Genomic DNA, 15,740 nt, shown 5'->3' with positions numbered 1-15,740 from the left:
TTGTTCTTCTGGAAGGTTCTCCTCTCACCACAGAGAAACGCTGGATCTCTCTCAGAATGAGCATCAGGTTATTGGTCACCTCCCTGACTAAGTGCCCTTCTCTCTCAATTCCTCAGTTTGGCAAGAGTCCTGGTGGAGTCCTGGTGGTTCCAAACTTCTTCCACTGACAGATGATGGAGGCCACTGAGCTAAGTGGGCCTTTCAAAGGCAAAGGCCATAAATGCTATTGTACATATGATTTTGAGGAAAATAATGAAAATCCATTTTTGAATAAGGCTGTAACAAAATGTGGAAAAAGTTGTGAATACTGGATGCACTGATTGTGGGAGGAAACCCACACAAGGATGGGGAGAGCGTGCAAACCCCACACAGAAAGAACTGAAAGAATTGAACCAGGACCTTTAAGCAGCTACTAAATAACTACACCTTTGTAGGGATTTGTATGGGATTGAATCCTCCTCGTGAACAATTCGTGTAGGTAAATTTGAGGAAATCATTCTCTCTATAATGTTTAAAATAGATTCACATTTTATCTCTCGCCCTCTTAGAAACAGATTAGGCTATTTTATCAGGCATAAAACAGTAATAACCGATCTAAACCAAAAGTAAAAGATGTGACCAGTGCTAGTTTATTCAATATTTCTAATTCAAAATAGCAACAGATCAGAATCTGGTCAGCATCTTAAATAAAAAAAAAAAAATTGTATTCCCTTTAAGACAACTAATAGCAACTACATCTGTCATTTAGTTTACCTCTTCCTGCACAGGGGGGACGGTAAAAGTTGAAAGAAACGGACATACAGCTGTGCAAACACATTAGGACACTGACTCTGTTTCAGAGTACTGTGTTGATACTAAAGTACATGGGACATAAGGGACATTTCTTCACTGCCAGATGTTTTGTGTAATGTACAAAAGGTGGCGAAGAAGGTGCTGCAAAGAGCAGAATAAAGGAGGAGTATCAAATTAATTTCAACTGTATACGTTAAGCACACACTTTGTGATTAAGATTTTCCTATGCTAAGTTTAGCATTGTTTGCATAATAGCATTTAGAAGTTTTTCTGATTGTAAAATCATAGATTGAATAAATCAGGGAACTATTCACATTTTCTATGTTGATAGTTCACAGGTAAAGTTTGTTTTGGAGTTATGAAAATGTTCTGACTCCTCCCGCTCCGTTTCTGGCTTTATCAAATTCCCAAAGCAGTAAGTCTGTAAATAGTTCAAAACTCCGGCAATGAGTTTGGAGCGAGTGTAAAAAAAACAGTTGTTTAGACCAATACGTGTGAAATGTGGCCTCATCAACCAGCACATCATTAAATCCTGCTGGGCAAAATACTAAACTAATAAAATCAAGACTATGTTTCCCAAAAATTTCTCATGTCAGATGAAATTTAAATACATTTTATTTGTCACTAAAAGGTTAATGAGGTGACAGGAGAGCAGACATCTAAAGTCGCTCATTTGATGGGTTGTATGTTGCATAAGAAGAATATTGACCTCAGTCATCTATGGACCTTTCGGCTTCTCAGAACGAAATCAATACAAGTTAATTTGTGATCAGTGAGGGGATCTGAGTTTAAAGGTGCATTTCACTCACTTCCGGTGTACTTGTCACACAATGTATTACTCAGCCAGCTGTTTTCTTCTGCTATGGAGATGTTTGACTGATGGCATTTAAGATTTTTAGGATTTGGGGGGTAAAAATAAATAGATTGGATGTGTGAAGTTTGAGAAGTGAACATTTAGAAAGCAGAGAAGTTTAGTGTGAAGTGATCTCTCTGTCTTTGTACAGAATATGTCCTGTAAAAAGCTCTGTCACTAAAAAAATTTGAACTCATAAAAGCACTGCTTTGAAACAAGGTCAACAATGTCATTGTCTTATGAACTACTACATAGGTGCAGCAGCAATAATTAAAGGACCAATAACACTCAAAGAAATAAATGTAAGGAAGTTTCACTTAATCCACAACATTTATCTACTTATTTTACAATTTTGTTACTGCAGGAGAATTACTTTCTCTGTTATTACTAATACTACTGTCCTACCGTTTAATTTGACCGTGACTTGTCTTTCCCTTCTTATAGTTGCACGTGTCACAAGTGTTTTGTACAACATTTGCTTGGTTTTAAAGCTGTAATCACCTAAACTAATAGCCTGTCTGCTAAACCGTATTCCAACTAGACTGCGCAAGGAAGCTTTACCCTTAACAGATACGTTCGTATAAGATATTATTAATCTATCTTTAGAAACAGGTTATGTACCACAGACCTATAAGGTAGCTGTAATTAAACCACTACTTAAAAAACCCTGTCTTGACCAGGTGTTTTAGCCAATTACAGACCAGTATCTAATCTCCCCTTTATTTCTAAAATAACTGAAATAGCCTCACATATAAAACAAATCTCTAGAACAGCCTTCTTCCACCTACGGAACATTAGGAGCATACTGTCTCAAAGTGATGCTGAAAAACTGGTCCATGCATTTGTTACTTCTAGGTCAGACTACTGTAATTCCTACTTTCAGGATGTCCCACTAACTCCCTAAAGAGCCTGCAATTAATCCAAAATGCTGCAGAAAGAGTGCTGACTGGAACCAGCAGAGATCATATTTCACCTTCACTAGCTTCTCTCCATTTGCTTCCCATTAAATCTAGAATAGAATTTAAAACCCTGCTTCTTACATATAAAGCTCTGAATGGTCAGGCTCCATCATATATAGAAGACCTCTTAGCACCATATCATAAATGCAGGCCTACTTGTGGTTCCCAGGATTTCCAAAGGAGCAATCAAGCTCCTCTCCTGTGGAACCAGCTTCTAGTTAGATTCAGGAAGCAGACAACCTCTTTACTTTTAAATCTAGGCTTAAAATCTTCCTCTTTGATAAAGCTTATAGTTAGTTATAGTTATGCTGCTTTAGGCTTAGACTGCTGGGGGACCCACCCCTCAATGAACTAAGCTACTTTGCTCCGTTTGTCCCTCTCTCCGCTCACCCCACATTTATTTGTCACCACTATATGACATTAACTATGTGTTTTCTCCTGTAGTTGTCTCCTTCTCTCTGTCCCTTTCTGCAGGTGTCCCCGGCTTTGCAGCTGTGTGTTTTCCAGCATGCAGCTACTGGTCCTACCAACCTGCCCGATGTTTTGTTGTTGCTTTTTGTTGCTTTTGTCTTTTCTCTCTCCACTTTCCACTCACCCCAACCGGTCAAGGCAGATGGCCGTCCACCCTGAGACTGGGTCTGCTGGAGGTTTCTTCTGTTAGAGGGAGTTTTTCCTCTCCACTGTTGCTTAGGGCTTGCTCAAGGGGGAATTGTTGGGTTCTCTCTATACATCTTTATAGTCTTGATTTTATATTGTAAAAGGCCTTGAAATGACTTTGTTTTGAATTGAGGCTAAATATACTGAACTGCATTAAGGGAAACCTATTACTAAATCTTACAACAAAAAGACATTTGTCCTTAATGCTCAGCCTCCCACACTGATTTCTGCAACACAAACTAAAGAGGTGTCTGTGTGAAAGTCTGACCTCTGCATGTTTCACAAGAACAGTCATCCATGATAGGCTTATCTGTTCAGATTGAACACAGACTTACAGAGTATATCACTATCAGATATGCAGCAAGTCACAGAGAAGAAATACCACTAGTCAACTACCTCACAGCCAGTGTTTTGTCCTAGGCCAGATTTTGCTCATCAAAACTGAACGACCACAGCACAAGAACAATACCTTTGCCCGTTAACGAATTTAATGAATTAATGTGACACTAAAAGGACTAATGTGATTCAAACGTGTTTCTGCATATTCAGTGTCAGAGTTTATCACATTGTGCTAGTGTTAAAGATTTTGTCACGTTAAGCTGAAGATAAGGTCAAAGTCTGTCATGACTCAGCAAATAAAAGGCGTGTTTGAGGGAGCATCTGCTTTATGGGGACATGATCAACATTCAACTATTCAAATAAATACTTGCATCATCTGCTGAATGCTAATTAAGCAAAAATAAAATAGTTCATCTGGAGGATACAACAAGAGCGGTGTCTCATTTTTATTATTAACCTGGCAGTATCAAAAAGAAAGAAAGAAACAGCATGCAAATGTTTTTATGGTTTATTTATTAATTTGTATTTTATTTATGGATTTATTTATTTGTAGAGCTGGTCCATTTTTCCATTCTGTAGCCCCCCTTTCATTGTTAGGAAAGTCCACCCAAGCTCTATATGCAAATATTTGCTTTACACAACAAAATGGGTAAAAGTACCATCATCAGCATCTCCTGCTACAACTGAATCTTTTTTATTTTTACTGATTTATATATTTCAATGTGGTTAGGTTTTAATGAATTATTCATGCTATGCAATGAGTTAAAAGGCTGTAAGGGCAGACACATGCACAAAGATTCAGAGGGATATAACAAATACAATCACAGATATGTAGTGTACACGAATAGTGTACTAAACGGGGTACAAGAGTATAACAGAGGGAGAAAGGGCAGCAGGAAATTAAAAAACGTTTTAGCAATGGATGGAGAATAAATATAAAAGGTTTTACAACTGAATTAGTAAGCTTTGGCCTTTGGCTCTGTTCCAGCAATATCACATTTGTTTTATGATACCTGTCTCTTAAATCCCTGTTCATCTCTAAAAGTTTAAGGATCAGGACATGATGAATGAAAGTGGCCCTGACCCTGAAACTGAAATCTATCCACCCATTAATCTTCACAACTGAAGGTTTCATCACCAAAGGCAGATGAGAACTGAAAAGGAGGTGTTGCCTGTTCATCTTACAAATCAGCGTGAACCTTAACTTTTGGGTTGAGTAATATTGACTCAGCAAACACCACTCATATGTAGGCCACAGATACTGCAGCTTTTCTAATTACTTTATTTTTAAATTCTTTTCTGAACAGAAAAGAATTTAAACAGAACTCTTCTGCGTCTTCCTATGCACTTCAATCTATATTTAAAAAAGCTTCCTATCTGCGCTTTCTCGCACTTGCGTCTCATTAAATGTGAACACTTTTCTGATAGGACTTCGCTTTGATGTTTTCTCCTTGACTTAGATTTTTGCTGCCTTGTACCTCACTTGTAAGTCGCTTTGGATAAAAGCGTCTGCTAAATGAATAAATGGAAATGTATAAAATGCAATATTTAGCATTTTTCTTTTCCTCTGATAATAACTGATCCTACACAGGCTCACTCACCTTTCAGCCAGACATGGCTCTGTATTTACAGATAAGTAGGCCCCACCATTTTAATGTTCTGCAGATTTAATATTAAACAAATAAATTCATGTGATGCTTTCAACACATGCCGGCAGAAATTTTTTAAATGGATGTGTAACAAAAGCAGTCCACTTGTGGAAAACTGAATTGACATACTTTGACATACTTTAAAAAGACATATATGTGTATATATACAATCAGACGTTTAAACACTGCATGTCAGGACAAAGACATGAAGTCCATGCTGCTCTGTAGACCTCCTCAATACAATAGTGGTGAGGCATTGATTTGGGCAAAGGTGAAAATCTATTTCTGAAACTTTGAATCTTCCTAGGAGCAAAGTAGCCTTAACAACTGTGGACTGGAAAACCTTTGAAATCACCAGGATTACTAGAGTTGGCTGTCGGGTCAAACTGAGTAAACCGACAGGAAGAACCTTTGTCAGGGACATGACTGAAAACCCAATGGCAGAGCTTGAAAGGTTTCTCTGGGGAAGAGGACCACCTCAAACTGGTCCTCTGTCCAGGCCAACCATCACCTGGAAATGTTATCAGTGTTAATTAAATCTTCAACACAATACAGTGTACAAAAATGTGTCTGAATGTCTTCTGCAAATCAAACTGCATGCAAACGGATAAGCTGGTACAGGGCTAGGCCTCATTGTCAAATCCTTATTTCCTATATACAACAGGAGCATGAAGCAACAGAGGAAAATTATGTGTTTAATTCCAGTAGCCAATTTCCATTTTCTAATACTTTAAACATGGTGCTTTTACTCCAATAATTTGATCTGACAGCTTTCATTTTTCAGTCTTTGTATTAATATTTCTCTACAAAATATTACTTAATATAATTAATTTTGATTACTGTCCCATGATGTTCTCAATGATTTTTGTGCAAACAATGGTGAAATATTTTCAGTGGAGCGTCTGTGAAATTCCATTATGTGGAAATGTCGGATACGTAATCTGTTTTCCCTCACACTCACGTACACATTAGGAAACCTGAACAAACCCGTGGCATTTCGTCTTTTTTCAGCCCCTTCGGAGGTTTGCTATAAAAGCCTGAGCTGCCTCCCTGGCCCTCTGCTCCGCTGAGACCCCACCGTCCAACATGAAGTCTCTCCTGCCTGTGGCGCTGCTTGGGTGCCTCGGTAAAGACTTTTCATTTTTGCCCAGACATCCTGTAATAGCACAGATTTACCAAGCGCTCACTTTACCTGCATTGTTGTTTATCCACCTGCATTCACAGCCGCCGTGTTCGCTGCCCCCGCTGAGAAGGTGAGATGGTGCCTGAAGTCGGACCAAGAATTTTTGAAATGTTCGCATCTTGCAGCAAAATCCACTGTTTTCTCCTGCGTTAAGAGAGAAAGCACCATCGACTGTATCGTGGCAATTAAGGTAAATAAAAGTAACATTTTTTAAATAGCGCATACACCTCGTAAGATGTAAACAGATTTTTTCACAGCTCCAACTTTACCATTAATTTTTCATTTAAACCTTTAGCCCATCAACCCTGGAAACAAGAAGTATTCAGATTATGTGATGTAAAACATTTTGCAGTCAAAATCGTCAAAAAGGCCTCATTAGTGACGAAGCTCCTTTAATAAGGTAGCAGCATATTTAAAACTGAATGTGAAATATATGAAAAGTCCTAATTTGTATACTAACTACTAGCATTCAAATAAATAAATTATTTTCCCTTTTATGGGGGTAGAGGGGAATTTCTTTTTTTCCTGAACTCTAATGATGTAGAATTATAAAGAGTAAGTAGGAAAGGAAGCACCAAAGTTACCAAATAGCCTTAGGTACAAAATTGCATCAGTGCATTTCAGTGCATTTTTTTAAACAGGCATCTTTTCATCACCTTCCAATAAAGGTTCTAAAGCACATTCAGAATTTCATATACATGCCAGGGGTGTCAGTAAAATATACCTCCTGAATGACCTGAGTTTTAATTATTTTTTGTATTTTGTATTTTTTATTTATTCTGTGGAAAATAGCTGCTAAAATGTGTGTTTTATAATAGGCTGGTGAGGCAGACGCCATCACTTTGGATGGAGGCGACATATACACTGCTGGACTCACCAACTATGACCTGTATCCCATCATAGCTGAGGACTATGGCGAATGTAAGTGTACTAGTCACCTATCTTTATCGAATAAGTCGTGAGCTAAATCTTTTAACTTCTTTTCTCATACAACTATTTTGCTTACGTCCAGCTTCAGACACGTGTTACTTCGCTGTTGCCGTGGTAAAGAAGGGCACAGGATTCGGCATTAAACAACTCGCTGGAAAAAAGAGCTGCCACACTGGTTTGGGGAAATCTGCAGGCTGGAACATTCCCATCGGAAATCTGGTGTCCATGGAAATCCTTCCCTGGCAGGGCATTGAGGACAAACCTTTGGAGGAAGGTGAGTTAACTCTTTCAGTACTTCCCAGAGTCGGGGTCTTGGTGGGCTCCCTCACTGGTCTCCCTGTTGTAATGTCATTCAGATTTTGAAGATGGCTGCTCAAGGCATATTTATGCAAGCGCCACATTCTTTCCTTTTCTTATCGATGGATGTAACTGAATTCCGAGGGATACTCAGTAACTTAGAAATTGTCTTGTATCCTTTTAGGCATTTCAACAACCTTTACGCATAGTTGGTTGAAGTGTCCTTTTGTCTTCATGGTGTAGTGTTTGACCAGAATATTGATTCACCCGTAACTGGATGTAAGATTTAAAACACATTTACTGCATTCAAGTGATCATTTACCAAACTGTGTAACGTCTAAGACTAATCCACTGCAACTCTCAAAATGTAGGTGCGTTACTTTAATATGAGTAAATACTTACAGTATGCAATCATCTATCTTCAGTTTTATGTTTTTTCCTTTTCCTTTTGCAGGATCTTTTTCTCAAAGTAGACACTCTAATGTATTTGTCCTCTTGCTGATCTTCTAGCTTCTCAATTAGTTTAAAGAAAGAAAGAATTTCAATGTCTCCATTGTATTTCGGATCAACTTGATCAATTTAAGAGACAAAAAATTCAAAGTGACAGCAAACTTTTGAATGGTAACATAAATTATATACAAATAGAAAAAAAAAGAAAAAATGTTTCTTCGCGCTATAAAGCTGACTGTGTTGACGTGTATGAAATCATTTTGAAAACGATGACATTTTTGGGGGGGGGTACATTCGAGCCCTGGGACCTCGGGTGTAATAAGCTCAGTATTTAAGTCCTGACTACAGCACTGTTTTTTTCTTCGCAGCGGTGGGTGAATTCTTCTCGGCCAGCTGTGTCCCAGGGGCAATGACAGGCAGCAAACTGTGTCAGCTGTGCAGGGGAGACTGCTCCAGGTCCCAGAAAGAGCCGTACTATGGTTACAGCGGAGCCTTCCAGTCAGTATCTGACGTTCTTTGATCCTTCTCAGTCCTATGTTCACTTTTACTTCAAATTTAATAACCTGCAAGGCCTCTGACATGTTCCTTCCTAAACAGTCTGTTCAAACACTCTACACTGCTGTAGTACGAACAAACCTCTAATGCTGATGCACCTGTGCATCGCTCTGTTTAACAGGTGTCTGGCAGATGATGCTGGAGAAGTGGCTTTTGTAAAGCATCTCACTGTACCTGGTCAGTATCATCCACCCTAATGATATTAAATTATAGACAGCAGTTTGTCATAGCTATGCAAAATTAGTATTTTTTTATTCGTGATTTACAAAGCGTATAACAGAAAGAATATTTGTTCACAGTTTAACTACTGGACAAAATATAGTCCAGAATTATTTGAACAGCAATGCAGTTTTTGTGTACTACTACAATAGATAGAAAGACAAATGAATCAAGCTGCCAATTAAATTTTGACTTTCAGCGTTAATACATGCGATTTATAGGAAAACATTGTATTTATATTTTTACTCAATTTAATTCACAACTTTAGTTACATTTTCAAATAAAGATTCTTGATACAAAATCGAATTAACTAATAAAAAAAGATTATTATGTAGTAATCGCCGGTCTGTACACGATTGGTTGGTTAAAAACAGCTTGAACATTACCAGCTGTGCTGTTTTGTTCAACATTAAGTTGGTTGGAAACGTACGCCCTTATTTTTCATTCATTACAAAAACTTTGAAATAATTCTTCCTGAGTATTGACTTTGTGTAATTCTACCACCTCTGATTATTTCTGTATATAATTTTTAGAAGATATCTGTCCTTACATTCCCTCTGTTTCTAGCCTTCCAGCGATTTTGCCAAATGAATACCTATATAATGTTTTAACTCTTGAATATAAATATCATAACTGATAAAGACATGTGCAATTTCCCTGCATGTTTACGCAAACAAAATGAAAAACCTAAACAACATATGAGGGTAAAGAGTAAGAGATTGATTTGGAATTGAAAGAGAAAAATACTTAAGTCATCGCTGTGAATGTGTTTTAGACTCTGAAGCGGGCAAATATGAACTGCTGTGCAAGGATGACACCAGAAAAGCTATAAGTGAATACAAAGACTGCTACTGGGCCAAAGTACCAGCTCATGCTGTTGTCACACGCAAAGACCCACAGCTGGCCGAACTCATCTGGACAAGTCTTGAAACAGTACAGGTAAAACAGAAAATAATTCCTACAGCAAAGATCAGGTAGCAGAGTTAATTGTCTGATACGTTAGAGGTGAGAGAGGATGATGATTAATTTAAACATTTAATCACTGTGTTTCAGTGCGTTTATAATGAACTGATTTTCTTCACTGCATTTTCAGGGCTTTGACCTCTTCTCCTCTGAAGGTTATACTGCAAAGGACCTTATTTTCAAGGACACAACAAAGAAACTAGTGAAGCTGCCCGCAAACACAGACACCTTCCTGTATCTGGGTGCTGAATACATGAGCATTATCCGTTCCCTTAAAAAAGGTACTGTAATCATAAGCAGGAAAAACAGAAATGAATATACAAAGTATCAGAAAAACACTTAGAATACGCTACAGTCACTTGCTCACAGTATGTTTTTAATTCATTTTCCAGAGCCCATCCTAGCCACGTCCTCCAAAGACATTAAATGGTGCGCTGTGGGCCACGCCGAGACCGCTAAGTGTGACCAGTGGAGCATCAACAGTGTGGGAGATGGCACCACATCATCCATTGAATGCCAGCGAGCCGAGACGGTTGAGGAGTGCTTGAAAAAGATTATGGTAAAAATCAGTAGTCACTGGAAACATGTCAGTCTGAAAGGTTTGTCTTGTTTTGTGGTGTTTGTTTCTGATCATCTGTTGTCTCAATCGTCCTGCAGCGCAAAGAGGCCGATGCAGTTGCAGTGGATGGAGGACAGGTGTACACAGCTGGGAAATGTGGTCTGGTTCCTGCAATGGTGGAGCAATATGATGAATGTATGGACTGCAGAAAGCACTAAAACCATCATATACAATCCCATGTTTGGACATGAGTAACATTTACATGTTTGTCTCTCTCCACAGCACAGTGCAGCTCCACTGGAGGTAATAAACTAAGATCTTTGTAATAAATGTTTTATTGTTGGTATTGCTAAATATATATTGCATATGTATTCAATTCAAGTTTTTCCTAATAATGTACAAGAAAGTTTATTATGCAATTTGATCACATCAACATAAAAATATGAATATCTTTAAAAGTTCTTATTATTGAAAGATTTCTTTTGCATCAGGTCAGGTCACCTAGTAATCAATCAGTTAACTGAAATGAATTAATCAATTGTAAGTGTATGAAATGAATAGTATATATTTTCTCTATAATAAGTACCAAAGACTTTTTTTCAGGAATCTTGATGGATTACTGGGGAATTATTTGTAAATGACTGAACAGTAAAATAAGGAATTAAACATCTAATCTTATGTAAAGTTATGTGTATTTCTCCCTGCTCTAAGAAAAATGTAAATAACTTTGTAGTAGTTTTCTGATCAGTCTTTTATACATCTACTCTTGTAGCCTCAGCCTCCTCTTACTTTGCTGTTGCTGTGGTGAAGAAGGGTTCAGGGGTGACCTGGGACAACCTGAGGGGCAAGAGGTCGTGCCACACAGGGGTCGGCAGAACTGCAGGCTGGAACATCCCCATGGGACACATCCACCAAATAACTAAAGACTGTGACTTCAGTGAGTGACTGTTTGATTATGGAGACAAAATGCTGCTTTACCTGTATGCCAATTTTTTAACTAAAGAAGAAAGATAAATGCTGCCAAAATAATGTTTTCTCGCAATTTAACAAGAAAACATTTTATGATGTTCTGGGACATGAAGATCCACCATCCCACAGTTCATCAGTCAAATCACAACACGGCTATTTTTGGGAGGAATAATGACGAGTCAGTGATTAACCCTTTAAACAGAATTATTTTATACTTATTTTATATTTAAATTTCTACAGTGATGCTGCTGTTAACACTCCCTAATCAAGTATGTTTAGGTACAGATGGTTAGTAGGCTGGTTGTACACTCCCCGTTGCTCATGCTAATAATGAAATTAGATTACTGGATACTGCAGGTCTGCATCCCAAACTTATGTCTTTCCTGTTTTATTTACGTCCAGTCGTAGAGATAACCCGCTGATAACCAATCAATATAATGATGACATTTTCATAATCCACTCTAAAACACTCGCCTAATTTCTTCGGCATTTCCAGAATCTCTTCTCACTATCTAGACATAAAAATAACTGGATCTAACTTTGCTTGAGCTGCGGCTACAGGTCCATAACTCTGTCTATTTTCGAGGGGAAATGCAGAGGTCAGAAATATTTAATCCACTGAATTTTGCAAGGTTACTGTTCACTGTATTTAGATGTGCAATGAACACTCTTACCGGGTGAAATGACATACGATACAACATCTGCGACATTGTTTTTATGTATTTAGACAAGTCGAGGCAATTGGTTAAGTTTCGGAAAGACTTAAGTTAAATATTTAAAAGGTTCATTTAAATATTTAATGAAAACTCTTACAATAACTTATTATTGTTGCACCAACTCACTCCCAATCACCTTATTTTAACTTTCTGGACAAGAAACAAACAATGTCACTGAACACATTTCTGTCAGAAATTGTGTTCTCTTTACTGTGCAAATGGTAAATTACATAACATTTAATTGTAAATGACTGTAATTGTTCATTGTCATGATTCGTCTTTGCATGACTCTAAATTTAATACCAACACCTCTAACTGACTGTTTTTCTTCCTCTCCTCAGCCAAGTTCTTCAGTAGCGGCTGTGCCCCTGGATCAGACCCTAGCTCTCCATTCTGCTCACAGTGTGCCGGCAGTGGCAAAGCTGTGGGAGATGAAGCCAAGTGCAAAGCCAGCGCTGATGAGAAATACTATGGCTACGCTGGAGCCTTTAGGTAGGAAGTTACTCTCTGCATAAATCTTATGTGCATAATTATATAGGCATAGTCTACAATTTTGACTTACACAGTTCTGTATGTTGATGAACTACAGTTTATCTAAGCACATAGCACATGCAGGACTAGCACGTACTGTTCTGTACAGAACTGAAACCAAATTTTTTTAAATAACTAAAAGTAGAAGTTAGAAGCATTGTACTTTTTTTTACATTTTGAAGCTAGAAATGTTAGGGGGCAGCACGTTGGTGGAGTGGTTAGCGCTTAGGGTTTGGGCCCCAGCTGCCCATCGCCTTTTTGTGTGGAGTTTGCATGTTCTCCCTCCGGTTTCCTCCCACAGTCCAAAAACCTGCATGTTAAGTTTATTGATGACTCTAAATGGCTCGTAGGTGTGAATGGGAGTGCGAATGGTTTTCTGTCTGTGTGTATGTTTCTCTGTAGCCCTGCGACAGACTGGTGAATTGTCGCCTGATGAGAGGTGGGATAGGGTCCTGCCCTCCCACGACCCAAACTGGTTCCTTCCTGGCTACGTGTCACCTTGAGCACCTTGCATGACAGCCACCCCTATCAGTGTGCGAGTGTGTGTGTGTGAATGGGTGAATGAGAAGCCACATAGCGCTTTGGATAAAATCGCTATAGAAGCTGCCATATACCATCAAATGAACAGATTTGTATGTACCACTTCTTAAAGAGTGTGAGATTATTTTTTCATCTTTACTTAATTATTGCTACAAAAGCTATTTTAGACTGAGCTGCACTAAGCTAAACTACCTGCCTTCCCCAGCTCCATAATTAAAAAAACACACCCATAGAGTGATTTCAGTCTTCTCAACTTATTGCAGCAAATCAAATATGTAGCTATATTTTAAGAACTGTATCTGTATTCTCTTAATTACTGTTCTAGTGCATCCTCTTACAGTTTGAAATATCATTTTCATGTTGCCTGAGGTATGTTTGTATGTGATTATAGATGTCTTGTTGATGGTGCTGGTGATGTTGCCTTCGTCAAACACACAACTGTCAGTGAAAATAGTGATGGTAAGACATCGACACCTGCTAATGTGTATTGGCAGATCTCCTCCACGACAGCATTGTTTCCTATAAAACTGTTCTTCTATCGAACCTTGTCCTGCCAAAGGTGCTGGTCCAGAATGGGCTCGTGGTTTGAGCTCTGGTGACTACGAGCTAATCTGCCCTGGGAAGGGTCCAGTGGAAGTCTCTGCATTTGCTTCGTGCAACCTGGCGGCCGTGCCCGCACATGCCGTGGTAACTCGTCCAGAGAGTCGCCAAGAGGTGGTCCGCATTCTAAAAGAACAGCAGGTCCTTATTTTTATGGCTGCTTGCATTACAAAATTAAAAATTCAGCTTTGCAGAGGGTTGTTTATTCCACACTTTACTTATCCCATAAACATTTTGAATGCAAGGTGTTTTGACAGATTCAAAAAAAAGTGTTACTTCATCGAAAATCTTTCTTTTTGTTTTTCTTTATTTGTAGAGCAAGTTTGGGGCTACTGTCGCCGATGCCACATTCAGAATGTTCCAGTCAGAGGGAGGAAAGAACCTTCTCTTTAAAGACTCCACTAAATGTCTCCAGGAGACAAAAGCTGAAGAAACCTTTGCACAGTTTTTGGGAACAGATTACATGACTGCCATGAATTCACTCAGACAGTGCAGTGCAACTACTCCAGGTTTGTCTTTCTGTGGGCTAACTAAAGGGGAACATGACTTTAATTCAACAAATTAATAATAAAAACGTATCCTTGTAGTCTAGATATATCACACAGCATAAACATCAGTGGCTGCTCTGTGTACTTAAGTTGGTTTTTTGTTCTTTTGTCCCAATAGATCTGGAGTTATCTTGCACTTTCCATTCCTGTCAGCAAAAAAACTAGTGGTGACCCTGGATAAAGTGGTGCCTCAGCTGTACTGCAGTAATTCAAGCACCATACAGACACTTCCCAAACTCAACCCAAAAATTGCATTGTGCATTTTCCTGCTGATCTTTTTGTAGACCAGTTTTGAGAAGAACAAACAGATGCAGTGGACTAGCACAACCACTACAAATCAACCCTTACAAGATCAGGTCCACATGTCGTCATTTTCATGCTGCTCAAACTAAATATTAGACTACATTCGTTATTACACCATCTATGTTTTGCTAACACTTTTCCCAAATAAAGGCTTTTAATGCTTTTTTGTTGTGACAGCCTCCTTTTAAAATATGTGACATATGTGTATATAAATATATAAGCATTGATCCTAAATAGCAAAATTAGGGGACTATGAAAAGACTCTGTTATCAGATCAGAGTCTTGCTAAAATGTCTTTAGTCTTAGACTTGTCTTGTCTAAATCCAGGTGTAAGAAGCTTGTGGACACTTGTCCCTGCTGCCAAAAGGGTGAATACTTTTGGAAATGATAGACTTCAAAAATAATTGACATCAATTTATGTCACTTAGTGTAGACTGATTTAAGATTCATATTAAATGTACAACACAAAGTGCAAAAAGTCTAAATACTTGGCTGCTTGTCTGCATTCTTTAATACTGCCGCATAAAAAAGTAATTTGTGATTAAATTTAGTATTTTCAATTTCGTAAACTTTATACTTCTATCTATGCACTACATTTTAGAGGGAAATGTTCCACTTTGCAGTTTGAATTTACTTCATTAGGAAAATTACAGGGTTTAAATTTTAATCTGACCACTGACTAAAACACATTTTGTGGTCCCCTTTAAATTCTTTTTGACCAGAACAAAAAACAGCTTAGTCAGTTAATGAGTTGATCAGTGACTATATTTGTCATCAAAGGACACAAGCGCACGGACACACTATAGGCATGTAAGAAATGAAATAAAATGTGTCAAAATCAAAGAATAAATAAATAGAAATATATTTTTAAAAACTACCGACAACACAAGAGTGGCCTAAAGAAGGTAGACCCTTCTCTTGAAATCCACTCTCATCTCTACAGTTTTGAATTTGTTTAATTCCAGGTTGTTTGACTGCACCAAAGCACCAGCTGATCAGCCTCGCGGCAATATGCAGTCTCATCATCATCGCCGATGAGGCCAATGAGAGTTGTGTTGTCTGCAAACTTTAGTAGCTTGACAGTTGAGTCGCTTGAGGTGCAGTCGTTTGTGTTTTGTTGTCATATGT

At 38.2% G+C, this 15,740-nt stretch overlaps 1 protein-coding gene across 1 annotated transcript; it reads left to right on the top strand.

Annotated features, from left to right (window-relative positions):
- Positions 1 to 6,214: 6,214 nt before the first annotated feature.
- tfa (transferrin-a) lies at positions 6,215 to 14,775 on the top strand. Its single transcript, XM_067528960.1, has 17 exons — positions 6,215 to 6,375; positions 6,474 to 6,622; positions 7,251 to 7,353; positions 7,445 to 7,636; positions 8,478 to 8,607; positions 8,786 to 8,841; positions 9,659 to 9,822; positions 9,977 to 10,127; positions 10,239 to 10,405; positions 10,504 to 10,600; positions 10,688 to 10,708; positions 11,178 to 11,342; positions 12,432 to 12,582; positions 13,553 to 13,620; positions 13,721 to 13,902; positions 14,078 to 14,270; positions 14,428 to 14,775. The coding sequence occupies exons 1-17, from the start codon at positions 6,336 to 6,338 to the stop codon at positions 14,472 to 14,474; spliced, it is 2,076 nt and encodes a 691-aa protein (XP_067385061.1). The 5' UTR covers positions 6,215 to 6,335; the 3' UTR covers positions 14,475 to 14,775.
- The last annotated feature ends 965 nt before the right edge of the window (positions 14,776 to 15,740 follow it).

This window comes from Channa argus, chromosome 14 (genome assembly GCF_033026475.1).
Source record: "Channa argus isolate prfri chromosome 14, Channa argus male v1.0, whole genome shotgun sequence".
In the NCBI taxonomy this organism is placed as follows: domain Eukaryota; kingdom Metazoa; phylum Chordata; class Actinopteri; order Anabantiformes; family Channidae; genus Channa; species Channa argus.
Note: the sequence above shows the minus strand (reverse complement) of the source record. Positions and strands in the feature narration are given on the sequence as shown.

Excerpts from the sequence above, each read along its gene's own strand:
- tfa (XM_067528960.1), top strand. The coding sequence starts at position 6,336 with ATGAAGTCTCTCCTGCCTGTGGCGCTGCTTGGGTGCCTCG. Across the intron at positions 7,354-7,444 it reads AGCTGAGGACTATGGCGAAT|CTTCAGACACGTGTTACTTC; the intron begins GTAAGTGTACTA and ends GCTTACGTCCAG. Across the intron at positions 12,583-13,552 it reads GGCTACGCTGGAGCCTTTAG|ATGTCTTGTTGATGGTGCTG; the intron begins GTAGGAAGTTAC and ends ATGTGATTATAG.